Here is a 27,240-nt window from a genome sequence, read left to right as displayed (position 1 = left end):
GGGAAAGAAAAGCAAAATATTAGTAATTAAGGGTTTGTGGCTAAATCTCATAACTTTCAGCAGATTTCAAATTTTTCAAAATGAAATTTGGGGAGAAACATGACTACTTGATGACTCAGCATTTCTTTTTGTTCATTTGTCCCTTTTCTCTTTCTTTCTTTCTTTCTTTCTTTCTTTCTTTCTTTCTTTGTTGCTGTTCTGGACAAGGAATGCCTGTCTGCTCCCTCTGTTGTTCCAAGCTTGTCCGTCACTCTCTTGGGCAGTGGATGCTTTTGGTGACATGCTTGCTTGTGCGCAGTGTCCAGGATTGAATCCTGAGTTCCCCAGGGTCCATGGCTTTGCCTTATGAATCTGATCCCCAGGCAAAGACTCACACAGAAGCTTTTCTTTGTTATTCAGAAAAGGAACTTCAGGATGACGGGAACTGGTGTTTCTCTGACACTTCTCTCAGCCTCAGACCTAGCATCCGGAGACACTCTAGCCTTTCCAGTGGTTTCAGCAGCACCCACTTCTCCTCCTCCGCCATCCTGGCCATCCCAACGATGGCCTCTATGTTCATCTCCTGGCTCCGACAATTCTGAGGTACCTGGGTCCTCAGATAGTCAAGACACTTAGCAGCCTCTCAGACAATTAAGAAAGTTCCAATGCAGGCCCCATGGGGGTTAGTGCCTGGGCGGTGGCGGGGGGGGGGGGGGGGGGGGGCAGGGGGGGCTGGTGATAGTAGGGATTAGGGAAGGCTTGTGAAGTGGATAAGGCTGTGACCTGGATAGCTTGCCATCCTTCTCCTCCCCTCCCCACTGGAATGCTCTGGGTGACTGCCCAGGGCTCTGTGGCAGAAGGGCCAGTGCTGTGCCAGTCTCTGCTTTTGCTGGACTTTCTGCCACCATGAAGGCTGCTGGGGGCTGAGCAGGGTGCTCACGGGCCAGCGCTCCTTGTGCGCTCCTGCATCACGAGCGGAGTCTGTCCCCCCTCTTCTGCAGCTTCTAATCCCTCATACTTGGGCTCTGGGCCAGAAAACTTGGGGATCCAGACTCTGTCTACTGAAGCTGCTCATGGGACAGGCCCTGGGAGCTGGAGCTGAGACTGGATCAAAGAGGTCAGTTGCGGGGGAGAGAAGAACTCAAAACAGGGAGGGGCAGTGGGCTGGAGGGAGAGAATCTGGGCAGGTGGGGTTCGCGGAACCTAAGAGGGGCTTGGGGAGCAGTGGCACAGCTTCTGCCAGAGGACTTTCTTAGGGCTTCAGGATCCCTTACAAGCCTTTTGTCAGATCAGGGCTGGGGCAGTTCCTGAGGGCAGGTCACATCTAAAGTAAGATTGCGCATGGTCATTCCTAAAATGAATAAAGCCAGGGCAGAGTTGTGAACAGGTGAGCTGTGGCTCGTGCTTACAGCCATCTGAAGGCTGGTCCAACTTTCTCATATGTATTTGTTTATGTACATGCTTGTGTGTGTGTGTGTGTGTGTATGATACATATCTGTACAGGCATACATGCACAGGTATGTGCATGCATGTGGAGACAGAGGTCTTTGCCTCGGATGCCTTACTCCATGGCTTCTCCAACTCTTTGTCTGAGGCTTTTCATTGACCCTGGAGCTTAATGATTGACTACATTGGCCATCTAGCAAGCTTCTTGTCTTCCCTGTGCTGGGATGGCAGGCACCTCACCCTGTGCCTGGGGTTCATTTCATTTTATTTACAGGGATTCTGGGGAGCTAGCTTACATACTTGAATGGATAAGCCATCTCCTCTTTGAGGAAAGAGTTCGCTCACATCTAGCTGATCATGCCCCCCTTAACTCTTATGGTCCAGTCACCTAGGGCCCAGACTGAGCAATCTAGAGAAGGGTGCTCTGCCATTGCTGGCCCAGACAAGGAGCTCTTTTTCCTCCCTCCAGCATCCTCCAGGCCCCTCTCTCTGTTCCCTGAGCACTCCTCTCTAGAAAGTATTAGGAGGCCTTGACCTTGACCTTGGCCTTCAAGTCACTGTGGTTCAACTCGGAGCCTAAGTGCTGTGTGGCACAGAGGAGCCAGTTCTGGTCTGCAAGCAGCGTGTACTGCTAAGGGAGAAAATGACAAGCCTGGCTTTAGCATCTTTCCACAGGCCTTCATTGTGGTGGTGATTTGAGTCAGGCATCACAGCAGACCAGAAGTGGCTCCGGATGCCCCACCCGCTTAAGGGCAGCTTGTATTTATAGCCTGAGGAAAGGAAGTGGTGGGGAAAGTGAGGGAGAGACAGCATGGCTGCCTAGGACTAACCATGCTGTGAGTACCTGCTTTGAACAGTAGGGAGCTTGTGATGGCCCAAGTACTGGATGTTAAAAACAAAAACAAAACAAACAAACAAACAAAATGGAACAAACAAAAACCCTAAACCTTCAGCCCAAATATTCACATAGGCAGTGACTTTTGGCTTCTTGCATTGAGAATATCTTTTAATTTTTCACTATCATGCATTAACTGTACAAAATGATAGATTTCATAAAACATTCATTTATTTATTTATTTCCTTATTTATTTACTTTGGGGGAATGTGGAGACTTGCATGAGCTACAGTGTGTGTGTGTGTGTGTGTGTGTGTGTGTGTGTGTGTGTGTGTAGATCAGAGGACAACTTGTGGAGTCAATTCTCTCCTCCCACCACTTGTGTCCTGGGAATTAAACTCAGGTCATCAGGTTTGGTGGCAAGCACCTTCACCCACTGAGCCACCCCTTTGGCTCTCACTATGACATTTTTATACATGTGCATCACATCCTCTGCACAAAGTCATGACCCACTAGCTGCTTTTGTCTCTCTTCCCTCCTCTACTGGTCTTTTATCTTGTCTCAAATGGTATCCCATCTTCTTTCATGTAAAATATAGATAATTATAGATAAATACTGATTGATAGATAGGTGGATAGATAGATTCTATACACAAGAGAAAATGTGATATTAATCTTTGTGTCCCTGCCATTTCACTTAACATGATAATCTCCAGTTATGCCAATTTTCCTGGAGATGATGTAACATCTTTCTTTATGGCATTTTGCATGTCTGCCATCTAGCTGGGCTCCTTAACTTGTTGAGTGTGCTACTATTCTCATAGATATGTTTTATTTATGTGTCAAGTTGAGCTTTGGCTTACTATTTACAGAGAAGTCTTTGCACCAAACTTTATGGAGGTGGTGTTGGAGGAAACATTCGATTTAACAATGCAAGGATCTACCCTATAGATAAAAGGATATGTCCCACAGTGGGCATAAAGATGTCAAACAACACACTTCTGGTGGAAGACGTATCACAGCATAATCTAATGAGATTCCAGGGTCAGAGTCTTTGCAGTTAAGGGTAAGGTAGATTCACAGGAAGGCGTTTGGCAAAGGGAGAACTGGCTTGCTTGTTTCTCCAGCTCACAGGCAGGCTCCTACCCCAGGGCCTTTGTACTTATTCTCCCTGCCTGGAGCATTCTTAAGATAGCCCCATCCCTGCATCCTTATAGCTATACTTAAGCACTCACTAAGTAGTTATTGAAGGACAAGTATGTTGTGTCTAGAAAGATGAGCAGAAGCAGGAGGCTAGAAGACAGCCAATGACCAAACAGGTAAAGAGGGGTGGAGGGGAGGAAGAGTCAAAAAGAAAGGCTGAGAAGTGGAAAAAGAAAACAAAACAGAGGCAGGACGTGCTGTGTGCTGACCTGGCAGTGGGAGAGGTTGAAGGAAGATCAGTTCTCTTGGGCGATCAGCTGGGACGATCAGAGAAACAGAGGCCCTGGGAAGGGAGTCAGTGTCATTCCAGGTGCTGTGGGCATAATGATGGGCTCTTCCCTCTGGCCCTTCCTGAGGACAGACAGCACTTTATAAGTGTGACACTGGGCTGCTGGGTCTGGGTGGGCCTTGGCTGCAGCTGCCTCTGTGGCAATCGATCAAGAACAGTTTGCTTGCCAGACCGGATGGAGCTGAGTGGTATGGACAGGAGCTGTGTGTCCCTCCCACTCAGGCTCAGGACCCAGAAGCTCACTCTAAAGGCTTTCCCGCCTCGGAACAGGGACAACAAGAGGGCTTTGCTAAAAAATATTGGTAGAAAACAACAGCAATATAAGCTGCAGTAAGTGGGGCACTCCTTTAATCCCAGCATTTGGGAGGTGGGGGCAGGCAGGTCTCTGTGAGTTTGAGGCCAGCTTGGGCAGTGTAGTGAGTTCAGAGCAGCTGAAGCTCCAGAGCAAAGGCTGCAGGTAGGGCTCATCGCCAGTACGTTTCTTTGCAGATGTTTCCACTAACAGGCTTCTGAGAGTTAAAGCAGATGCTGATGTTGAGGCTGGCCACTCCGGCCAAGGTGTTAGTGAAAGCTACTGTGTTTAGGGTCAGAAGCTAGACCCTGACAGCTCCTCCGCCTTCAACAAGCTGGGTTCGCCATCTCTCCTCACCTGCCCAATTACTGACAATAATGTTGATACTGGAAATCAAAAAAAAAAAAAAGAGCAAAGAGGTCCAGTGAACGCCCTCTACGTTCATGGTTCATGTTCAGGGTCCTAACATGATGTTTAGCTTTAAGGGGAGGACACACATATGCATAGGTAAGCAGTCCTGACCAAGCTGTGGCCCCGCCCACCCCTCACCGCTGTCCAGGCTTCCATTAAAACTGTGAGACCTTTTCTCCTTATCTAGAGCTAAGCATGCATGCATACGAACCACACACACACACACACACACACACACACACACACACACCGCTACTTCCCAAATCTTTTCTTTCTCCTAGCATAAGATTTCTGGGGAAATTTCAATTTTGTGAGATCCATTGCTTTAGTAGTCTGATAGCCAAAAGGAAGGGTATGAGTAGCTACATTTCTCTCCAGGATGGTTACAAAGGTGTATGTGAGCCAATGATTGAGTGTGGCCTTGACAGGCCATAAACCACAAGGAAGGGAGGACTAGCTGTGTGTTTCCGTAAGACCAGCTGCCAGGCCCGCACTGGACTCCAACCAGGTGGAGCAGCTGTTTCCTCCAGACTCCAAGACCTCATCCAGTACAGGAAAGAAGACAGATGTGCCTTTGTCCTCGGACACTCATGTTCTGGAGGGTTCTCTGCCAGCGTCTCAACCAAGGAAGCACATAGTGTTGTGAAGGAAAGAAAAAAAATGTGGTGACTTGGAGAAGGCAGTTGGAGAAGGCAGGCTGGAAGGGGGCATTTAAGGTGAGGCTTAGTGGCTAATGAGTCGAGATTACCATAATTGCTAAGTGTTCTAGAGGGCAGTCAGTGAAGAAATCTGAGTAGAAAGTCCTTGGAGGTTCTACAGCAAACCAGATGCCCTGCTGGTGGAGCAGCAGACCTGACGGGGGGGGGGGGGGGGGGGGGGAGGGACCTGCTGCCCAGTCTAGCTCCTACTTCGTGGATGTTGCTTTGTCACTCTTTGCCATGTCACCAAACAAGACTCTGGCCTGGAGAAAAAGTAGGGAAGGGATTCCCAGGTACAGAGGGAATGAAGCATATGGCGACTGACTGCTGCATGACTTTTCTTCTTAAAAAAAAAAAAAAGAAATCTTGAGCCTGGAGAGATGGCTCAGTGGTTAAGAGCACTGGCTGCTCCTCTATAGGACCTGGCTTTGATTCCCAGCACCCACATGGTGGCTCACAACTGACTGTTACTCCAGTTCCAGGGACCAATTTCTTAATGCTCTTGGTGGGCACTATACACGCTATAGATGCAGGAAAACACCCATACGTTTAAAATACAATAATAATATACTGGTGCCAGGTGTGGTCGCACAAGCTAGTGATCCCAACACTCAGGAGCCTCAAACAGGTGGACTGCAACAAGTTCAGTGCTAGCCTGAGCTACACAGTGAGTAGGCCAGCCTGGGCCACAAAAGCAAAAACCCCAAACCCAAACCAATAACAACAACACACCCAAAGCAAAACAAAAAAGCCAAAAATACTAAAATGTTTTTTTGTTTTATCACTCACCACTCCATTTGTTTGGTGTTTGTTTGTTTGTTTGTTTGTTTGAAAAATTGTCTTCTATAGCCCAGGCTGGGATTCAACTTGAAGTCTATCCCAATCAACTTGAACTCCAGATCCCCCTGCCTCCACCTCCGAAGTGCTGGGATCTGAGGTGTGCACCACCACATCTCACTAATGCGGTGCCGGGGATGAGCCTTCGAGTGCTCTGGCAGCTGAGCCACGCCCCTGGGTCTTTGTTTTACCAGAATAGAGGAATTGCAATAGTTAAAACTTCCTTTGCTTGAAAGGTGAAGGGGGGGGGGCTGTAAAGTGTCCCACTGGCTCTATCGGGCTCTATCCCCACATTCCTCATGGTATTGCTTTTCCTGACAAAATGTCGATAGAAAATGCCATGTAGGGACAAGAAAGTCTCCTGGGATAGCTCATTCTTTTCACAGGATACATGAGATATCTTGGCCTAAGTCAAACGCCATCCAACTCCTTAGATGGTCTGTCCGTCTGAGCCCCACAGTGTATCTGTGATCTCCTTGACTCCCTCAGCCTTTCAGAGCTAGAGACAGGGCTTCTCTAGCCACCTTCACAAAGCCAGTCAGCCACCTCTAACCCGTGTCCTGCGACCTACAAGTCCCCTGTTCCTCCAGAAGCCTGTTTCAGCACAAGGCTGGGGCCTTGGGTTCCCTCCTACCCTCCAGGAACGGTCTGTGGTCTCTTGGAGTTCCTGCGGATATGTTCTCCTGCCACAGGTTCAAGGCGCCTCCTGCTGGTTATGTCATGGAAATCGGATTGGAGGTGGCGTCACACTTGTGATGGCTGAGCTGTGTCACCACCACCCCCCCTCCCCTTGTGCATTTCAACTGCAGAACAATCAGGGTCTCTTCGTACTGACTTCCCCAGCATTGATCCAGGTCTTCCACAATGAAAGACGTCAGATTGAACTCTTATGCTTGGTCTCCTAGGTTCTGTCTGACACCCAGCTGCATGCTAGGCCTGCCCTTCCCAAATCTCTTCCAGAATCCCTATTCACCATTTAAAGACATTCCTCTCTGTAATAAGTTAAAAAAAAAAAAGTCAACATTTATGGATACGTTCCCATATGCCTAAATGCCTGGTTTGTATTAACAGGGAGAAATCACCAGCCCTATTAGTCCTGATGGTAAACTGAGACGTGGAGCAGTCTGAGTAAGTCCTCCGAGGTTACGTGTCTACTCAGATTTATGTTCAGGGAACCTTGGGCTGGTAGCAGAGGATGGTCCTCTGTAGGGATGGTTGGCTGCAGAAGATAGAAGGTGTTGACAGAGCATTTCTTCCCTTGCAGTTAGTTATTACACATCAGGGCTACCACACCACAGCTATTTTCAGTTCCCTGAAGGTGCCTGTGAGTCTGGCACAGGCTGTTCATTCTACCTCAAGTACCCTTCAATCTAACTACCCTTTACCCCTGTTCATGCCCTTAGAAACAGGGGTTCGTGTGTTCGAGACTAGCCTGGTGCTTGATACCAAGATGAGGGTGACCTTGAACTTTGGATCTTCCTGGTTCCATCTCAGGTGCTGGGAATACAAGCATGTGCCACCGTGCCTCGTTTATGCAGTGCTGGGGATTGAACTCGGGGCTTCCAGCATGCTAGGCAAGCTCTGTCAACTGACCAACCCACCCTGTAAGTTTCAATACAGATGTCTCTTCTTCCTGGGGTGGGCATTCCTGGCTATGCCTACACAGTACTGATTGAGCAACTACTGTATACAGGCCTCAGAGCTCAGCGCTTGAGCTGTAAGATGGCCTAGGAGATAATTTTTGCTCTTTGAATTCTGAGATAGGCCACTGATTGCTCTCTCTTCTAGCAAAGAGGCACTATGAATCAGGCTGGGCTAAAGACTGTAAGGACTGGTGAGGACTGCCATAGAGGAAACTGAGGCCAGCATAGAATGCCAGCTGTCTTCAGGGAGGTTGGAAAGGCAAAGCTTTGTTTAAGATTTTGTCACTGGTATATTGGAAGCTGACTACATGGATGGGTATGTGAGGGCTTGTGTATGTATAAAACACAGGACAACCTTGGCTGTTGGCCCTAAGGCTCCATTTATCCTCTCTCTTTTGAGACAGTCTGTCCCACTGGTCTGGAACTGCCAAGTAGGTTAGGCTGGCTGACCAGCAAGCCCTAGGGACCTCTTGTCTCTGCCTCCCTAGAGTTTGGATGGCAAGGACATACCACCATGTCAATTTTTTATTTTTATTTTTGGTGGTTTTTGTTTGTTTGTTTGCTTGGTTTTTTTTGGTTTGCGTTTTTATGAGACAGTTTCTCTGTGTAGCCTTGGCTGTCCGAGATTCATTTTGTAGACCAGGCTGGCCTTGAACTCACAGAGATCCACCTGTCTCTGCCTCTCTGAATACTGGGGTTACAGGCGTGTACCACCACACCTTGCTTCCATGTCCATTTTTTTTTTTTTTTTTAATATGGGTTCTGGGGCTCGAACTCATTTTCTTGTGACTGCATTGCCAGCATTGTGAGCTATTTCCCAGTCCTGGTTACATGTTTGAAAAAGCACCACACAGGCTAAGCCAGGCCTCATGTAGGAGAGAACATACAAAGTGTTTGCTCTCTGGAACTTGCTGGGTCTAAAAGGAGCAGGCTGGTGCCTAGGCCAGAGCAAGGATGCCTGGCCTACTCCTGCTCCAAGTGGGGCTCAGCTCTGCAATGTCCACTGGCCTGTGAGGAAAGCACTGGGTGTTAGGGAAGCAGGGCAGACTGATGGCTCTGAGGCCTTTCAGGAGCCATGTGACCTCCAGGAGCTCTCTAACACAGCTTTTCCTCAGTTTTCCTCAGTTTTTCATATCCGTACTTGTGGACTCACTATGCATGCCAGAATTAAAGGGGTTTAAGAAGACTGCAGAGGCTGAAATGGCGTGGACCTAGTGGGTGCTCAGTGAAGCCTGAATTCTTCCCTTCCTTCCTGAACCACCTCTGCAGGAACCTCTCTGACAGGAAACACACAAGGAGACAGTTGTATCTGGGGGCAGCCAACATGTTCCCAAGACCAACTGGCACCCCGCAGAAAGAGGAATCCCAGAAGACGTCCTACAGGAGGAGAGCTCCAAGCAGATTTTTCTACCTGGGATTCCTGGATGAACTATTCTACACACCAGCCTCCCAGGGGTCACAAATCCATATTCCAAGGCCACAGTTATTGTCAAAGCTCAGGTTTTCGGAACAGGAGTGGCTAGGCATCCTTGCCTTGGCCTAGGCACAAGCCTGCTCCTCTTACACCCAGAAAACTCCAGAGAGAAAAAGAAAAAAAATTTTTTTTCCTTTGGTTTTCTGAGACACGGTTTCTCTGTGTAGCCCTGGCTGTCCTAGAACTTGCTCTGTAGACCAGGCTGGCTTCAAACTCATAGAGATCCACCTGCCTCTGCCTCCTGAGAGCTGGGATTGAAGGCTTGGGCTGCCGCTGTCGCCACCACAACCTAGAGAGAGCAAATATTTTACTATATGCTTAAGTCATCCCATGGGGACTTTCTGAGGCCCTTTTTCTATGAGAAGCTGTTTTTGGAACACACCAAAATTCTGCCCTCAAGAGTCCATCTCAAGAGTCCATCCAATCTCACCAGGCTTTCTTTGCCACTGCTGGAGACAGCTATGGCTTCACTGTAGTGGATGTAAGAAAACTATGCACCCAAGAAGTCCTTCCCCTGGACACACACACACACACACACACACACACACACACACACACACACACTCCGAAGGTGAGGACTTGCTGGTTTGAATTGGGGTGTGTGACTGGAAGCTTGTGTTCCCAGGCCTGGCACTGTGCCTCCTCATGCTTACATTCTGTCTTTCTTTTTTTTTTTTTCTTTTTTTTTTTTCCCATTAAGCCTGTTTGTCTTGCCCAGTCAAAACTCCTACCAAACTCTGCCCAGCCCCAATCCCCGCCTAGACACCTGTTCAGAACTAAAGGTGGAGAGAAACATTCCTGAGGGCAAGTTAGCGTGTGTGTGTGTTTGTGTGTGTGTGTGTGTGTGTGTGTGTGTGTGTGTGTGTGATTGTGTTGGAAATCTACCTGTGTCTGGTGGGTTTAGGGGTGGGCAGTAGGGTCAGGGGAGGGGCCGTGAAGGCGGCTGACCCCATGGGGCTTGTGCCAGCAAAGCGAGAGCCTGAAGAAGGAACGGAATACCATGAGAGACTCGGGTAAACCTCAAGCACAGGCTTGTGGCACTGCAGAATTCAGGCCAGGACGGGTGAAGGTTAGGTGACACAGAGATCTCTACACAGAAATGTGACTTTTACAGGAAAAAAATGAAAGACCAGAGAAGACCATCAGAGGCAAAAGGGAAGGTGGCACTCTTTTGGTTTTTGTTTTTTTGTTTTTGTTTGTTTGTTTGTTTGTTTTTAGACAGAGTTTCATGTAGCCTAGGCTGGCCTTGAACATGCTACATAGCTGAGGACGACCCTCCTTGCCTCCACCTCCTGGATGCTGGCCTCGCAGGTGTGTACCACCACACCCACTTTATGCTAGTGCGGAGGATCGAACCAAGAATTTCCTGCAGGTCAGGCAAGCACTCTACTAACTGAACCCGTATCGATAGCTCTTTGTTACCCATTATTTAGTCAGTTTTGGGCCAGGAGATGATGGCGAGCCCAACAGGTGTTTGTGATAGAGGAATTAATTTGAGGGGCTGGCAAGTTGCCTTAGCAGGGAAAGACACCGACCGTTGCATCTGATCCCGTGAGTTCTATCTCCGAGACCACCTGGGAGAAGGAGAGAACCAACTCCGGGGAGTTGTCTGCTCACTGGCTCCACACATCACAACCCCCCCACCCCCAGCTGTACACCTTTTCCAAGCCTGATTTATTTGGGGTTCGTTAATGCATATACCTCCCTTCCAACCTACCTACCCTAGATGGGAGAGAAAAGAGGTTATTGGGAACAAGAGAAGTAGACCTTGTTGAATTCAGCTCCTGGGAGTGATTCCCCTGGCTTAGTTGGCAGGATTTCAGCAGACCAGCAATTCCACCAAAGTTGCTGCTGGAACCTAGAACAGCAACCAGAGCCTGGAGCCTTCGCTGGAGCAGTTCCCTCTAGGAGCATCTCAAAGTGGAACAATGAACAGCCGAACCCAAGACTCAAAAAGTCCCAGCCGCCTATTGTGGATATGTATGTGTGTGTGTGTGTGTGTGTGTGTGTGTGTGTGTGTGTGTGTGTGTGTATGTGTGTGTGTGTATCCCCTCTCAGAGTCTGTACTAGGATGTGTTTCATCTGTCAAAAACCAAGCCCCCAATGAAGTGGTTTGACTTCTAAGTGGATAAACATCACCTGTTCTCTCACAAGTCTGTTCCTCATCCCATACTTGGGGATCAAATCAAAAACATGTTTACATCCATTACATATCCCACACTTGGTGATCAAAACAAAAACATGTTTATATCCACTACACCCACCCCTTCTTCCCCAAGGAGAGGAAGGTTGGTCAAGAAGGAGAAATGAGAATATGCTGAACAGATGGTTCTGGCTGCAGCACCTGTCGCTGCAGATCGTAGAAGATGTGCCTTTCCTAGCTGTTTCTCCTCATCACAAGGCAGGGGCTCTGCCTCATTCACTGATGGATCCCCTTCAGGGTCTGGCACACAGCAGACAAGTATTTTTTGTATTGAGTTGAGCTCCCAGGGCTATGTGGAAGAGTCTATGGTGAGGTCCTAGGGAGAGAAATAGTCATAAGGGCTTTTTTTTTTTCCTGCTGCTGTTGCTGCTGGGAGAGATAGGAGGGAGAAGGGATGGAAAGGCAGGAGCTGGGAGAGGCCTCAGGCAGCAAAGTAGAGATACAAATATGAGGCTCTGGCTTTGATCCATAGGATTAAAATGAAGCCAGGCACAGAGGCATGCATTGATAGCCCCAGGTATCTGTGGGCTTGACAGCCAGTTTAGCTGCACTGTCAGGCCCAGACCAAGTCAGACAACCACTCCAAAACCCAAAGAGAGTAGTGCATGGGGAGGGGGTGGGGAAGAGAAGGGGGAGGGAGGATGGAGGGGGAGGAGGGGGAGGGAGAGAGAAAGAGAGGTGAAGAGGGGCAGTCACTCATTCCAAGACTTCTTTATGAAGCCTGAGGATGAGGATTCACAAACGTGCACAACGTCCAATTTCTAGAACATTCCATCATTTGTTTGCTATCACAGGTAGAAGTGTTGATACATGCACTGATTCATTAAGGCTCAAAGCCCTGTGATGATGTTTTTTCAGTTAGGAGGACGGCTAGATTTGAACTCAGGATGTGGAATCTGTGACGTTCCCCCACTGAGCCACATGCTATTCTGTGGGGCTTCATTTTATAGTTTGTCTGTTACTCTCTTTACTGGGTTTACAGGGGTGGGGGTGGGGGTGGGGGTGGGGCGGGGTCATTGTGTTCATGTTTCACATGAAAAAACAGAGGCATAGTTATTCATCCGGGGTCACATTGCTACTAGATAGCTCCTGGAAACAAGCTGGGGTGTAAGGATTCAGCTGTGAGTGAGTCAGATGTCAACAGCTGGACTAGGGAGGTGGCATCTTGCAATGTCCCCAGAGGGGGCTTTCCAGGCTCCCTGAGAAATTTGGGGGCTGGCAAGTAAGAAAGGAGAGGAAGAAAGTAGGGTTGTGAGAACCACCCTGCTGTCTTCCAGTGGTTGCTCCTTGAGCTGAGGCCGAAGAAGACAGAACAAGACAGAAGCAGTTGCTGTGGGCTGGGAAACCACAAGCAACCAAAGACTGGACCATTCCACAAAGGCCCACTATAGCACAGGAAGTGAGGCTGTGCCTCGGAGAAGATTGGGCTCTGTCTCTGGTGAGGGAATAGTCTCGGGGCACCCAACCCAGGTCAGCATCTCAAGCCGGCCCCTTCTGGACATCTCTCCTGAGAGCTCCCCAGCCCTGAGGCCTGTATCAAGAGTCTTAGAGAGGGAAAAACAACAGGGGGTCTCCCAGTGAGGCTCCTGACTTCCCAGGAATCTTGGAGGCGGCCCAGCCAGTGGTGTGGGAGGCAGGCGACAGGACGGGTTTAAAACCAAGCAGGCCCTGCTGCTGCCTCTTCTCCAGGACTGAGGACAGAGGGAAGCAACTCGGGTGAGACTCTCATTCTTGGGGCTGCCCTATGGGGGGGAGTGGGGGGGGGCGTCTGCCCCTCTGTCCGGGAGCAAAGGCAGTAGTACTTGGTGCATATATCTCAAAGCTTACTGGACCATTGGGTTCTTTTCTAGGCAGGAAGAGATGGGAATGGGGGTCCTGGGCATTCGGGGCTCCCTCATGTAGCCTTGGTGGGCCGGCCGGGTTCCTCATATGACTTCGGCAGCTCCCTGGCTTCCGCGTCCTCCTCTAAGCTTCTGTCCAGTCCGCCTTGCCCTTCTCCACCTTTCATTATTGCAGGGCTGCTCCACCCTCAAATTATCTCACCGTGTCCTTGTGCTCATCTGATAAAAGCAGACAAGCCACATCTTTGTCTCAGGGTTGCCTTGGGCTCCAGCTATGGTCTGGACTCCTGGACGACTGTTTCCAGGCCCGGCCGCTGGCAATTCCTCCCCCAAAACTTACCTAATCTTTGCAACTCTTTTTGTAGGGACTCGTGCCCTACCCACACAGCAACAGCACAGCCCAGGGAGCTCTGTAGAGTCCTGTGTGAAGACAGCAGACCCCCATGGGAAAAAAAAAAGATTTAAGAGTGCCCTAGAGGGTTGACAGTGCCAAACTGAGTCAAGCTGGGTGAGGTTGTCACCTGAGTGAGTGAGTGTGCAGGGAGAGAAAGGGAGCAGAATGGAATGGCTAGTGAGATTTGTCTCAGTAGCTCTAGGCTTCCCTCAAGGGGCAATTGGGCTAACATTGACTGGCCTGGCCTGAAAGGGTTAAGCATGTGGGTGCTGGGGTCAAAGGTTTTCACTTGCTTGACTGTGAAAAGTATGCCCACAGGAAAGCCAGGTCCTAGCTGTAGGAACTGGCAAGCCTATGGGGGGGGGGGCAGTTGGCAGAGCACTTACCTAGCAGGCATGAGACCCTGGGTTCTACCCAGCACCGTATAAACTGGGCATGGTGGTATATGTCTGTAATCCGGGCCCTCGAGGGGAGGAATTCAAAGTCATCCTTCAAGGTCAGTCTGGACTTCATGGCCTGTCTAAAAGAAAGAGAGAGGGAGGGAGGGAGAGAGAGGGGGGGGAGGGAGAGAAGAAGGAAAAGACAAGAAAAAGGAAGAGAAAAATGAAAAGGAAACAGAAAAAGAGAAGTGGAGATAATCACAGAGGTAGCTCAGAGAAGTGGAGGAGAGACACAGACACACACACACACACACACACACACACACACACACACACACATATATATATATATGTCCAATATGTGCACATAGAAGCCCGAGAAGAGCATCAGACGACCTGCTCTATCACTGAGTCTGAAGAATCTGGAGTCTGTGCCCCACAGCACTGGGGTTAGAGGCAAATGCGAACACACACTCAGCTCGCTTTATGTGGACACTAAAACCCGAACTCAGATTCTCACGCTTGCACGAGTGACGACCTTAACTCACTGAGCCACCTCCCCAGCCCCTCGCCTGAGCCTTACCGTTGCTCAGTCTGTAAGACCAGCAACTATTATCCCTTCATTGGCCAAATGCCCATCGAAGGGGACATACAGTGGCTTGGCTTGCCGGTGTGTACCTGTCAAGGCCATGGGTGGTTTGGGAGTGACGTGGATGGAGTCTGGCACAGTGAAGATGTCCAGTGTGTAGTCGCTGGTGTCTGCTTCAGAACAGCCTCTAAAAAGCTACAGCAGCAGCAGCAGCAGCAGCAGCAGCGGAGAGAGAGAGAGCCTGCTGTGGAAAGTAGATTCTACAGCCAATCAACCTGAGTGCTTAGAGCCATCAGAGCAGAGACTGTGTGGGGACAGGAATCTTAGGAATGTTCTTGGAACTCAGAGGTGCTCCTGGATAAAGGCCAGCCCCAGGCGGAGCCAGGAGTCTGAAATGCTATGTTTGGAGGCCAGGCTTCTGCCAGGGACCTGGCAGAGCGCGCGGGCACAAAGGCCCATCCACTAGGGGGCTTGGAGACTGTGCCGCATCAGAGAGGAAGTCCTAGCTGACCACAGGGCAGCTAAAGGGCTGTGGATGCACAGGGGCTTGGGGATCCCAGGAGGGGAGAAGAAGAGGCAGCTGCCAGCGGAGGAACCTCCTAGAGGCCGCATTGGAAACCCTGCATTCCTTCTGCCTGTGGCCACCACAGCTTCTTCCAAGCTTCCAGGAGTCGTGTTTTTTGCTAAAGACAGAGACTAAGGTTGGAGTTCTAGAAGATGAACTTTATGGAAGACAGAACCCCAGGGTTGAGAGACTCTTTCCTTCTGGGAGGGGCGGCATGGTGCAGTGAGGGGGGGGGGTCACATCCTGAGTGACCTCTGAGTCGTCACTGTTGACTGAGTGACCTCTGGCATATTCTGGGCAATTGCTGAGCCTCATCTTTCCCGTTGGTAAATGGGGACAGTGACACTTGTAGGACTGTCAAAAGGCCTGCAAGTATGCCTGGGGGCTGCAAAGCCATAGAGAAGCCCCCCCCCAATGGCCAGAATACAATACAGGTGCTAAGTCCCATTAAGGGGCACTCATTCTGGTCAGCCACCATTCTCAGCGCAGGAATAGTCAGGGAGACCAACAGCTATCACCCTTAAATAGCCATCAGAGACCCCAGAGCTGCCAGCCCCATGAGCTACAGAAACAAGATCCAAGCTCCAGCTAGCTCACCCTCCATGCCCAGCACTCTGATATGGATTCTCCCTGCTGTGCTTTCGCCCCCCCCTCCCCTCCACCTTTTACAATTTACTTAGTGGTGCGGTATGTACGTGTATGGGCGTGCACCTGGAGATCAGAGGGCGACTTACGGAAATTGGTTCTCTCCTTCTACCACGTGGGTCCCAGGGATCAAACTCAGGCCATCGGTCTCAGTGACAGTCACCCCTACACACTAAGCCATCTCACCAGCCGCCCTTCACGCTGATGCTTAGCTGTGCCCAGGGCCTGTCGATTCCTGTCGTTGACCTTGCACCAGCAATATCCGTTTACCCATCTGCCGAGGGGACAAATGTAGGGGGCACCTGTCACTGCCAGTTCTGGTGGTGAGAGTAAGGACTGTCTGTCTCCAGGGAATTCCATGGATCAAGCCCTGGAGGCTTTGCTTCTTGTCTCGTCTTTTCCGGCTGGAGCAGGTTGGTGGATTACCCAACAAGGGAGGGAACAGGCAGACCTAGTTTGGAGCCGGGTGGGGTCTGAACAGGCCTTGGCAGTGACGACTTAAAAGACGCCATGGGATGTGTTTTGTTTTCCAGAACCCAAGAGATGAAGGGCCTCCTCACGATAACTTGGTTCCTGGCTTGCAGTAAGTCCTGGGTTCTTGACCTCTGAATGCTGCCCCCCCCTCCAACCTCGGGAGTGCCTGGGTAGTGGAAAGGAAGGCAGTTATTAGCCTTTGAGGTGTGGAGACCTGCGTCTGAGTCTCAGCTCTGGAGATATCAGCAAAGGCCTTGGACTCCCTCCTTGGGCTCCCGCTTTTGTGCTGGGGGACATGGTGCCATAGCAGGAATTGAATACTGGAGGTCAGAGGAGGAAAGCTGTGAACATGAAGATGTGTAGTTTGTGAATGTGAGAGGCAGGTATTTTCCTGACATGTAAAAATAGAGTGAAGACAAACAGTGAGAACGAAGTGGAACATGAAACTCTTGGGAAATATTCCAGCTCAGAGTTGGGGGGGGGTACATCTCAGTACAAGGCCACTGACAGCATAGTTCAAGGAAGCAAGGAAGTGGGGAGATAGATAAATAGATAGATAGATAGATAGATAGATAGATAGATAGATAGATAGATAGATGGATAGATAGATGGATAGATGGATGGATGGATGGATGGATGGATGGATGGATGGATGGATGGATGGGTAGGTAGGTAGACAGACCTTAGTTGGTGATTCTGAAGCCATTCTCTGCTCAGCACTGCATACCACCCCATCCGGAAGGTGTCTGAAATGGTGTGAGGCAGCCACCAGAGAAGGCTGTGGACATGGGGTTAAGCCAATAGAAAGTCTTTATTAGCTGGCTGGGTGATCGCAGCATAGCCTTGAGCTTTTTGCAGGGTGGAGTTTTTAAACACAAAAGCCATATTCTGGGCTGACATGCTTCAGTTAACAAGAACAGTTAGCTAGAAACGGAACTATCACAGCCAAAAAGCAAGGTTAGTACATTTAGAGACTTTTCCATAATTATACACTTTGGTGGATTAGGTCTTTGTCTTCATTTTAGCTCATGGAACTTTCTACATGCTGAGTTTCATGGCCTGAATGGTGCTTCCATCACGGAGTCAGTTGTGCTAAAAATCTGAGGGCCTACTAAGGTCTGGGGGCCTGTTACAACACATCTGGTTGTAGACTTCACTCCAGCCCCCTAACCCCTCATACAAGCCCCTCGTGGGCTACTCTGTTCTTTAACATCTTCCCAACTCTCTGGAGATCCTAGGAGGAACTTGAGACCCGACACAGGGAAAGAACCCCTAACTCCTTGCATTGAAAGTCTTAGTCAAGCCAGGCGTGGTGGCTCACTCCTGTAATCCTAGCACTTGGGAAACAGAGGCAGGTGGATTGATGTGAGTTCGAGGCCAGCCTGGTCTACAAAGTGAGTCCAGGACAGCCAAGGCTACACAGAGAAACCCTGACTCGAAAAAAATAAGCAAGCAAGCAAGCAAACAAACAAACAAAAAAGAAAGTCTTAGTCAAGACACCACTAGACTTACAGGAGCCTCAGTTTCCCAATTTGTGGATACAAGAGAGCTGGCTCCAAGCTATGGCCCACTCTGTGTTTAAATTCAATTTTTAAGGAATTGGGTTGCTTTTCGATCGCATCTCATGTAGCCCAGGCTGGCCTTGAGCTTGTATAGCCAAGGATGACCCATGAACTTAACCTCCTGCTTCCACCTTCTGAGTGCTAGGATTACAGGCATGCCACACATCCGGTTTGCATAGCACTGAGGAATCAAGGCCAGGGCTTCACGCATGTTAGGGGAGCCCTCTGTCAGCTGAGCCACACCGCCCCCCCCTGCCCCCCCCCACTCCCAAGTACAAACTCTTCACTTCTCTTCTGGGTTGACTTGCCCGGTCGGTCGACTGTCTGGCCCTCCTCCCACGAACCGGGAGAATAAGAAAGGGTGGGAGGGGGCCAGTGGGTCTGCAGAGTTGCAGCTCCGGGCTTGGAATGTTTTCCAGGTGTGCCTGCAGTGCGAGGGGGCTTGCTAGAACTGAAGTCCATGATTGAGAAAGTGACTGGGAAGAATGCCCTAAAGAGCTATGGCTTCTATGGCTGCTACTGTGGCTTGGGCGGCAGAGGGACCCCCAAGGATGCCACTGATTGGTGAGATGACATCATCATCTGATTTCATGTCTGTTCTAAAAGAGAATTATTGCAACCGAGGCTCAGGACTGGAGAGACGGGTCAGTGGTTAGAGTGAGCTCTCTCCTCTTGCAGGGGACCTAAGTTTGGTTCCCGGCATCCATATTGGTCAGCTCACAATCACAATCACCTGTTGCTCTAGATCCAGGGTACCCGGTGCCTCGGGCCTCTTTGGGTACTAGTGTTTACACGGGCATGCATGTGCATGCACGCACACAATTAAAACTAAAATAAATTTTTATTTAACTTTTTTTTTTTTGAGGCAGGGTCTCACTATGTAGCACTGGCTGTCCTGGAACTCACTGTGTAGACCAAACTGGTCTTAAACTCAGAGGTCCACTTTGCCTCTTCCTCCAAGTGCTGGGATCAAAGGTATGCACCACTACACCCAGCTCCTAAAATAAATCTTAAAAGTAAGTAAAACCAGGGCTCGGAGGAAGCGGACAGCTTTTAAAGCTGTACCACTTAACTCCCAAGAGTCCCAAGATCTCGGTGGGATAATGTGTCACTTGGTTTATTGAAATATAACAAGTGAGTCTTACGTGTTGACTTGATGCAGCCATGTTTGTTGACTTTGCTCACAAACCTGCTGTCTGGGGTGGGGGCTTGGGGTAGCATGGCAGAGTGACTCTTACCTCCTTCTTCAGTTTCCCTGGCTGAAATGGGCTCATGGCTGTGGCTCAGATTGTCACTGTTGTGGGTAGAACCTTGGGCCCTTTCTATTGGTCCTTTCCAGGGCCATGTAGATTTTCTCACAGCGTGGTGACACTTGGGAGTTATGACGAGGGTGGCCAGTTGGATGTAGGAGTGTGAGTCTGCATTACCAAGAGTAGGGAGGTAGAGACAGGAGGATCAAGAGTTTGAGATTGGTATGGGCTGCATAGCAAGTTCTAGGTCAGCCTCGGCTGCATGGCAAGACCCTGTCTTAACAACAAGAAAAGATGGTATTTTTATCACAGACCTCAGAACCTCCACAGTGTTGCGTATGTGACCCTCTTAGTTGGTCCAGCCACAAAATCTTAAGGGAGAAGACCTAAGTTGGTCGATGAGTGCACAGCTACAGTCAGAGAAGGAATGAGCTCTGATGTTCTTCTACGACTGCAGTCAATGGTGTGATGAGCATCTCAGGAGGGATTTCTAATGGTCTCACTACAACAAAATGTGTGTTTGAAGCGATGGATAAGTGGTTGGCATCCCTACAATGGTTGTACCATTATCATGGTTGCCTTAGTTACTTTTCTTTCCCACTGTGATGAAATAGCTGTCAGAACAACTTAGGGGAGTAATCAGTTATTTTGGCTCACAGTTGCAAAGGGCTCAGTTCATGGTCACTTCAGTCCATGTTTCTGGGCCTGTTTTTGAGGTGGGATATCATGATGGTGGGAGTGTGTAGCACGGGGAGCTCCTTCATGGTGAGCAAGAAGCAAAAAGAGAGGGGGATTCAGAAAGATGACAGGGCAAGGTTGTCACCAGGAGGGATGCACTTCTAGTAGCCCACTTCCTCCAAATAGGTCCTACTCCCACCTTTTACCACTTGCTAGTAATGCCGTCATATTACGAATCCACCAAATGGGGAAGCCACCTCATCAGCACTCATGATCTAATCTCTGGAGAAGCCCTCACAGACGCACCCAAGGGTGGGATTCTATAATCTCCTAGGCAACGATTAATCCAGTCAGCCTGACAGTCAGGACTAACGATTTCAGTGGTATGCCGTATAGCACCACACTGTGCCCATCAATTTGTCTAGTTACTGTGTGTCAGCTTCCAGAGAGAAAGAGAAGATCTGGATTCTTCCTTTTGCTAGATGGGGGGGGGGTCACCATTCTAGAAGACTGTGTGGCACAAGGGGATGTTGTCCTTTGGAAAACTTAGTGTACAGAAGTAACAGCTGTGATGCCAGTGGGTGCCATGACGGATGACGTTAAATGAACATCAAGGAGCTGGGGCAAAACTGAAGTGGGACTCTATGGAAAGGGAAGAGAAGGCTAGAATGACCTGTGCAGTAATGGATTGTAGTTGAGCAACACCATTAGAAACTGTTTAGCTTAATCTGTAATAGTTTACAGAAATTTATAAATGCTGGAGCGATGACTTGGTCAGTAAAGTTCTTGCTGTATAAGCATGAGGACCTGCTTTCGAGTCTCCAGAATCCCCATGAAAAATCTAGATGCTTCTGGAAGGTGGAAAAGGTGGAGACAGGCAGATCCCTGGGCCTTGATGGTCAACCAATCTAGCAGGATCTGTGAGCCTCAGTTTCCAGGGACCATATCTCAAAAACCAAGGTGGAGATTGGTTGGTGGAGATGCAGGACATTGACCTACAGCCTTCGTGTGTGTGTGTGTGTGTGTGTGTGTGTGTGTGTGTGTGTGTGTGTGAGCCATTTTAATTCAAACCACCACATTCCATTTCCTGACCCTCATAGGCTTGTAGCTATGTCACAACGCAAAACTGCATTCAGTCCAACTTTGAAAGACCCCATAGTCTGCCACACTCTCAACACTATTTAAACATCCAAGTTGAAAGTCTCTTCTGAGACTCAAGGCAATCTCTTAGCTGTAACCTCTTGTAAAAAAAAAAAAATCAAAATAAAAAAGCAGATCATATCCCTCCAACACATAGTAGTGGCACAGGATAGACATTACCATTCTGAAGGGGAGCAAAGGGAGCATAGTGAGGAGATGCTGGACCAAAGCAAGATGAAAAGCTGGATGGGCAAACTGCAAACTCTGCGTCTCCATGTCTGATGCTAAAGCGCTCTTCAAACCTCCAAGTCCTCTCAGCTATGCTGACCGCAACACACTCCTTTCCCTTGGGCTGTTTTCACTCCCTGTTAGCAGCTCTCCGTGACGCGCATCCCTTGGCCCTGGCAACTCCAACACCTTGGGGTCTCCAAGGCAATCTAGGCTTCACCTTCTCACAGCTTCAGGCAATGGCCTCTGCAGGCCTCCTTGCAGGGACACCTCTGGTACATACCTTCTTTGGCCATGGATGGAGATTCTGTAACCCCTTTCTTGTCTCCTTAACTCTAAAGCCAGAACCATGTGGCCGAAGCTGTTAAGTCCTGCTGCTGGCTGTGGCGCCACCCCCCCCCCCCCGTCCCCCCGCGGCCCCTCGTTCAGATACATTTTCATCAGTTTCCTGTTTCTGATTGTTTTCTTCACTGCCTAAGCTTGGATGTCCTGTAACTTGTTCTTTAGGCCAGGCTTGCCTTGAACTGTGAAATCCACCTGCCTCTGCTTCCCCAGTGCTGGGATTAAAACTATGCTCTACCACATCTGGCCCTAAGTTTTTCTTTAATTCCTTTTCACAAATTGGAGGCTCAGGTGGGTGGGCTATCGCCCTGAGGCCGTCATTCCCTGTATTCCACTAATCTTTTTATCTCCTTAAACACAAAACGTGGCTCCGTTAAACATCCTGGTGCCTCTTTTCTCCTCAAACTCTACATTTTGTCTTTTTCCTTGTTCCATTTGTTCCTTTTCATTGTAGATCTGCAGAAGACTGGCCACTAATAACCAAGCAACACAGTCAATACTAGGCTGTTTTGAAAGGTCCTTGGCCAAAACTGTTATTCCTGAAGCTCTTCAATTGAGCTTTAGGCAGATTTTTTTTTTTTGGACAAGGGCTAAAGTAGCCACGTTTTCACCCCCCCCCCCCAAAAAAATCACATGAATTGTCTCTAGGCCACAGACTAAAATTCTTCTCCTCTGAAACCTCTTGGGCCAGGCCCCCACAGTTCAAATTACTTTCAGCACCACTGTCTTCCATGATCCTATGCTAGTGTGGCCCATTAAGCCCCATTTAAAGTGTCCAGTTGCCTTTCTAGTCCAAAGTCCCAAAATATTCCACATCTTTCAAAAAAAAAAAAAAAACCATGGTCCAGCCCATCACAACAATACCCCAGTCCCTGGTACCAACTTCTGACTTAGTAAGTATTCTATTGCTGTGAAGAGACACCATGGACCTTGGCAACTCTTATAAAGAGAAACAGCTAATTAAGGCTGGCTTACAGTTCAGAGGTTTAGGCCATTCTTGTAACGGCAGGAAGCATGGTGCTATGCAGGCAGACATGGTGCTGGAGAGGTAGCTGAGACTTCTACATCTGGGTCAGCAGGAAGAGAATACCACACCGGGCATGGCTTGAGCATCTGAAAGCTCAAAGCCCACCCTCAGTGACACACTTCCTCCAAGACCACGCTTACTCCAACAAGAACCTGCTTCCTAATCGTGCCAGTCCATATGAGCCTATGGGAGCCATTTTCACTCAAACCACCATACCTGGGCTCCATCTAGCCATTAGGAGGCAAAAAACAGGTCAATAAACTTCTGACCAGTGGCAGGTTCTAGTGGGTGGGAGCAGCTAACTTACCAGACACCATCCCTGCCAGCTCACACCGACCTGCCACAGCTTCTGCCTCAGAGGGGTGTGGCTGTAGTTTCACGTTCAGAGAGACTCTCCAGAGAGTGGCTACTGATTTGGGAAGAGCGGTGCGCTGTGATGAAAATATAAATGCCATAGAAACCATGGGCCTATTCAAGGAGGGTGAACTAAGGGGAAGTTTTAATAAGCAAGAGAGCCAACACTTTGACGTAAGCTCCTTAGATACCAAGCTCATTGGTTATGGAGTCCAGAGACAACAGTGGCCGTTGGTTCATTGGTGGAGGTGCTGTTGCTAGGCAGGCCTTCTGTGTAGAACATCTTGCCTGAACTGCTGCAGTCTTAGAGAAAGCCAAACTTTGTTCCAGGCATCTGTGCTCACAGACAAGCTGCATAAAGCTTGGCATGCAAGCAGGACAAGGAGGAAAACTCTTGTTGGGGCGCGGGGTTAGAAAGTCTTTCGGAGAGAACTTAGCCTGAATGTCCAAGCACAGTGTCCCCCAGTTATCCTTGGCTCTAATTCTGTTTCAATTGGACGTCCCCCTCGGAGTCCCCCACAGGTAGGGAGGGGGTCGGAGGGGATGGCGCCTCTCTAGTCAGCATCTCCATCTTGTTGACAGGTGCTGTTTTATGCATGACAACTGTTATGGGGAATTGGAAAAGAAAAACTGTAACATCAGGACCCAGCCCTATCACTTCAGATTCACGCGCGGCCTAGTCATCTGCGGTAAGAGCGGCTTGCCATTCAAGCTGGGAGGTGCTGCTACCCAAGATGTGGGCCAGCCGGTATCTTGTGAGGCAAAGTGAGGTCGAGGAGGGGCGTGTGAGAGACTTTTGCAGCCTTTTTTTTTTTTTTTAGACTTCCAGGCAAGGGAGGGCGTAGTTTAGAGGCAGCATTCACCAGGTACTGTGGGTTTACAGACTTCCTCTCCTGAGAGGTCTGCCACTGTGTAGCAGGATTCACAGCCAGGCCCCTGAGTTCAATGCCAGGCTCCAGGTGCCTCTTTATTTAATGCCTCCACAGAAACTGGCTCCACCTTCAAACTAGGTGCTCTGCCCAAAAGGGGTGTGTCTACTCCACCAGATTGGGGACTCCCTGAACAGAAACCTCACTGTAATCAAGTACAGGGCATCTAGTTCAGCAACCAAGCCTCCTCCATCAGATTATACATATGACTCCTTAGTTCAGGAACCAAAGCTCTTCTTCCATCAGATTATGGATCATTCTGTTCAGATTCCTCCTCCACACACACGATGAGATCCCTCAGAGCAGGGCACAGATGGGGCATCTATGCAGACTAAAAGCCATCCTCTGATACGACTTTGAACAAGTCAACATTGGAGAGGCACAATTTTTCTATGCTCATTAGGCACTTGGTATCCTTTTTGCAGAACAGGGGTCCTTCTGTCCATCGAGGCTTTGTGCCTGTGACCGGAAGCTGGTCTACTGCCTGCGGAGGAACCTCGGGAGCTACAACCCTGATTACCAGTATTACCCCAACTTCCTCTGCTAATGCCGTCTGAAGGCTGTGCCCTGGGAGAGCCTCCCGCAGTGGAGGTCCCCCCTCAGCTGCATTCCTGGCATATCCCCCAAGGCCTCGGATCCGTCTTCCTCTGTCCTCCACTGGGCTGGACAGAGCCCTAGGGCTACACCTTTCCCTCCAGAGTCCTAGAAAGGGACTCCGACCTTGGCTTGGCAAACCCCCAGCATGGCTGAGCCTGCACTTGTGAAGCTGCCTCTGGGCCACCGAGTTCCCCCAGCTCCAGGCCCACGCCGTGTTGACTTTTCTTTCAATTTCTGGAACCGAACTGTCGCTACCACCCCTCCAGAGACTTTTTATTGGAGAAGAAGCCAAATTAACTCCATAAATCTGCAATGTAGATATTAAATAAAACCTGTTCTCGAGGCTAGTGAAACACCACCCTAGCATTTCCTCTGACAAGGCTGGGCTAGGATTGCCTATGCCTTCCTAACCCCTGAGGCATCTACATGCCTTCAGGCCTGAAAGTCTTCTTTGTTGCCTTTCAAGCTTTGTCTTGAGTTCATTTGCTCAAGCCTTAGGGTCCGTCAAGGCAGACCTGGGGCTCCTGCTTCCTCTAGAGGAAGACAAGATATGGCCCTGCGCCACCATGCACTCTTGGCTGGAGAGGACAACGTTCAACTCCTAGCCCTGGTTTCTGCAGCTGTGCACTCTCCAACCTCTGCATAGTCTGAATCTCTCTGGCCTCCTTCCAGGAGCATATTGGTGCACACCCCTAGTCCCAGCACCTGGGAGGTAGAGGCAGGAGAATCAGGAGTTCAAGTCCAGCCTCTGCTCCCTAGAAAGGAGGGTAGCCTAGACTACATGAGACTGTGTCTCCAAAAGGACCAATGAACTGATTAAAGTGGGGCTCCTAATGCTCATATACTGCAGATACAGAGATGCTGGGGTTCTGGAATGTTACTGAGTGGGGAAAAATGGTTTAAATAAGATTCAAGGGGGCCGGAAGTACAGACTAGTGGCAGAATGACTGCCGATTTATTTTTCACCGAGTTAAGTGCATTGAAAATTCCCAACTCATCTCTCACTTTATAAAAGAGAGAGCTTTTTCATATGACCAGAAGAAGAGATGTGTCCAGCCATAAAGCAAGGGTCTAGGCTTCTCCACACACATCTCCAAAATATGCGCAGGATGCATGACGCCCATATTTAGAGACCTTTAGTGTTTGATCATTTTCTAAATAAAGTTAATGATATGAGATCACTCCCAATTCACACGTGTTGTCGTACCTTAGCACCTATATTTAAACAATGCCAGAGTGGGCTTCACATGTGGGTTTCACACATGAAAATTACAAAATCGGGGTGGGGGAGGGGGGCCTGGGGAGATGGTCGGTTGGTTGGTAAACAGCCTGCTTTGAGCAAGCATGAAAACCTGGGCTGGCTCTCCAGAACGCATGTCAAAAAACGGGTGGCGTGGCGGCATGCGCTTGTAATCTTAGTGGTTGGGACATGAGACAGGCAGATTCCTAGGTCAGTAGCCAGCCAGCCTTACCCCAGGCTTATCTAGTTAGATCCAGGCCAAACAAAACAAACTACAGTGGCAATACCAAGCAAGAAGGAAGGCCGCATCTGAGGAATGACATCTGAAGATGTTACACACACACACGTGCACAGATGTGCACACACAGGCACACACACGTGCACACACGCACACATTCATGCGAACATAAACACATATATCCACACACACTGAAAAAATTGTGTTTTCGAAAATCAGAACTGTATGCCAGGTTCAGCCTTGAGTGGGTTTGTGCGGGACCCAGACATGTCCCTCTTATGCCTGGTGTCTTCTGTTGCGACGCATGAAGAGACCCTGGATCCTGCTTCTCCTGTCCTGTCAGGGGCAGGGGGAAGGCTAGGCTCAGCGTTGTTGGTAAATTCTACAGAAAGGCAGGTGGTCAGGCCTCTCTCTCTCTCTCTCTCTCTCTCTCTCTCTCTCTCTCTCTCTCTCTCTATCTCTCTCTCTCTCTGAGCCTCTTGGCTCTGCACCTCCTGTATCTAAAGAAGCTCAGCCAGGCCAGGGATGCTGTGAGGTTTGGAAAACAGCAAAGCAACATGGAGGCTTTGAGCTGGCAGGGACCGTGCAGAACCTCTATGTATCCGCTAAGGCCAGGAGAGGCTGCGAGACTGACGTCAGAGCACACAGTGCATCAACACCAGCACAGATCCAGACCTGAAGATCTGACGCTAAGCCTTCACTATGCCCACCATTGCACGCTGCCCCCATGCACGTGAGGGAGAGAGCAGGATGAAGCACGTTCAGTGACTACCCCCGCTCCAGGAGACACCCCTGGACTTAAACCAAGAGCCAGCCACAAGCCGGGCATGGTGGTGCACATCTTTAATCCCACCACTCGGGAGGCAGAGGCAGGCAGATTGATGTGAGTTCGAGACCAGCCTGGTCTATAACGTGAATCCAGGACAGCCAAGGCCACATAGAGAGACACCATCTTGAAAAAACGAGAGAGAGAGAGAGAGAGAGAGAGAGAGAGAGAGAGAGAGAGAGAGACTTTACTTCTCTGCTCTAACTTCCTATTTGAATTCCAGAGGTGGTTAGTCTGGGGGAGGGGGAGGTGCCCCTGTGAAGTGGCACCCCGGGGCTCACCTTCACTGCTGTAAACAGCTCTGAGGAAGCAGAGAGCTGAGTGAGCCCCAAGCCTGTAAAGAAACCTTCTCATGCTTGACCTTCCAACTCCCTAGCAGAAGCACCATTGCAGAAGCCATGTCCCTGAAATGTCATGGTTCTCCTTTAGGAGATATGGAAATGTGCAGGGTGTAAAAGTTAGTGGAGACCATGAAAGCACACTCAACAGGCCCCTGGGCCCATGGGAACCATGCCAGCATCTGAAATTAGGCTTTGGACCCAAATGTGACACCAACATATGCCAAATCTATCTACATATGGATGCTAGTGCGTGCATGAGCGTGTGTGTGTGTGTGTGTGTGTGTGTGTGTG

At 49.5% G+C, this 27,240-nt stretch overlaps 1 protein-coding gene and 1 long non-coding RNA gene across 7 annotated transcripts; one reads left to right on the top strand and one right to left on the bottom strand.

Moving 5' to 3' along the window:
• Positions 1-831: 831 nt before the first annotated feature.
• Positions 832-25,492, top strand: PLA2G5 (phospholipase A2 group V). Of its 6 annotated transcripts, XM_084785136.1 has the most exons (7): positions 832-1,096; positions 7,061-7,117; positions 16,074-16,136; positions 16,257-16,306; positions 18,179-18,323; positions 23,361-23,467; positions 24,133-25,492. In XM_084785136.1, exons 4-7 carry the CDS (start codon positions 16,267-16,269, stop codon positions 24,252-24,254), a joined length of 414 nt encoding a protein of 137 aa, XP_084641262.1. In that variant the 5' UTR covers positions 832-1,096; positions 7,061-7,117; positions 16,074-16,136; positions 16,257-16,266; the 3' UTR covers positions 24,255-25,492. The 6 variants fall into 6 exon arrangements, with proteins under 6 accessions (XP_084641262.1, XP_084641259.1, XP_084641263.1 ...); XM_084785133.1 differs by lacking the exon at positions 7,061-7,117; XM_084785137.1 differs by lacking the exon at positions 16,074-16,136.
• Positions 10,282-16,066, bottom strand: LOC311599318. Its single transcript, XR_014779864.1, has 4 exons — positions 15,813-16,066; positions 13,931-14,060; positions 13,491-13,570; positions 10,282-11,625 (listed from the first exon to the last, which is right to left on the bottom strand). It is a non-coding gene; the product is annotated as an uncharacterized lncRNA (long non-coding RNA).
• Positions 25,493-27,240: the final 1,748 nt, after the last annotated feature.

Source organism: Acomys minous (assembly GCF_964271855.1).
Source record: "Acomys minous genome assembly, chromosome: 6".
Taxonomy (NCBI): Eukaryota; Metazoa; Chordata; class Mammalia; order Rodentia; family Muridae; genus Acomys; species Acomys minous.
This window is presented reverse-complemented; position numbering and strand designations above follow the sequence as displayed.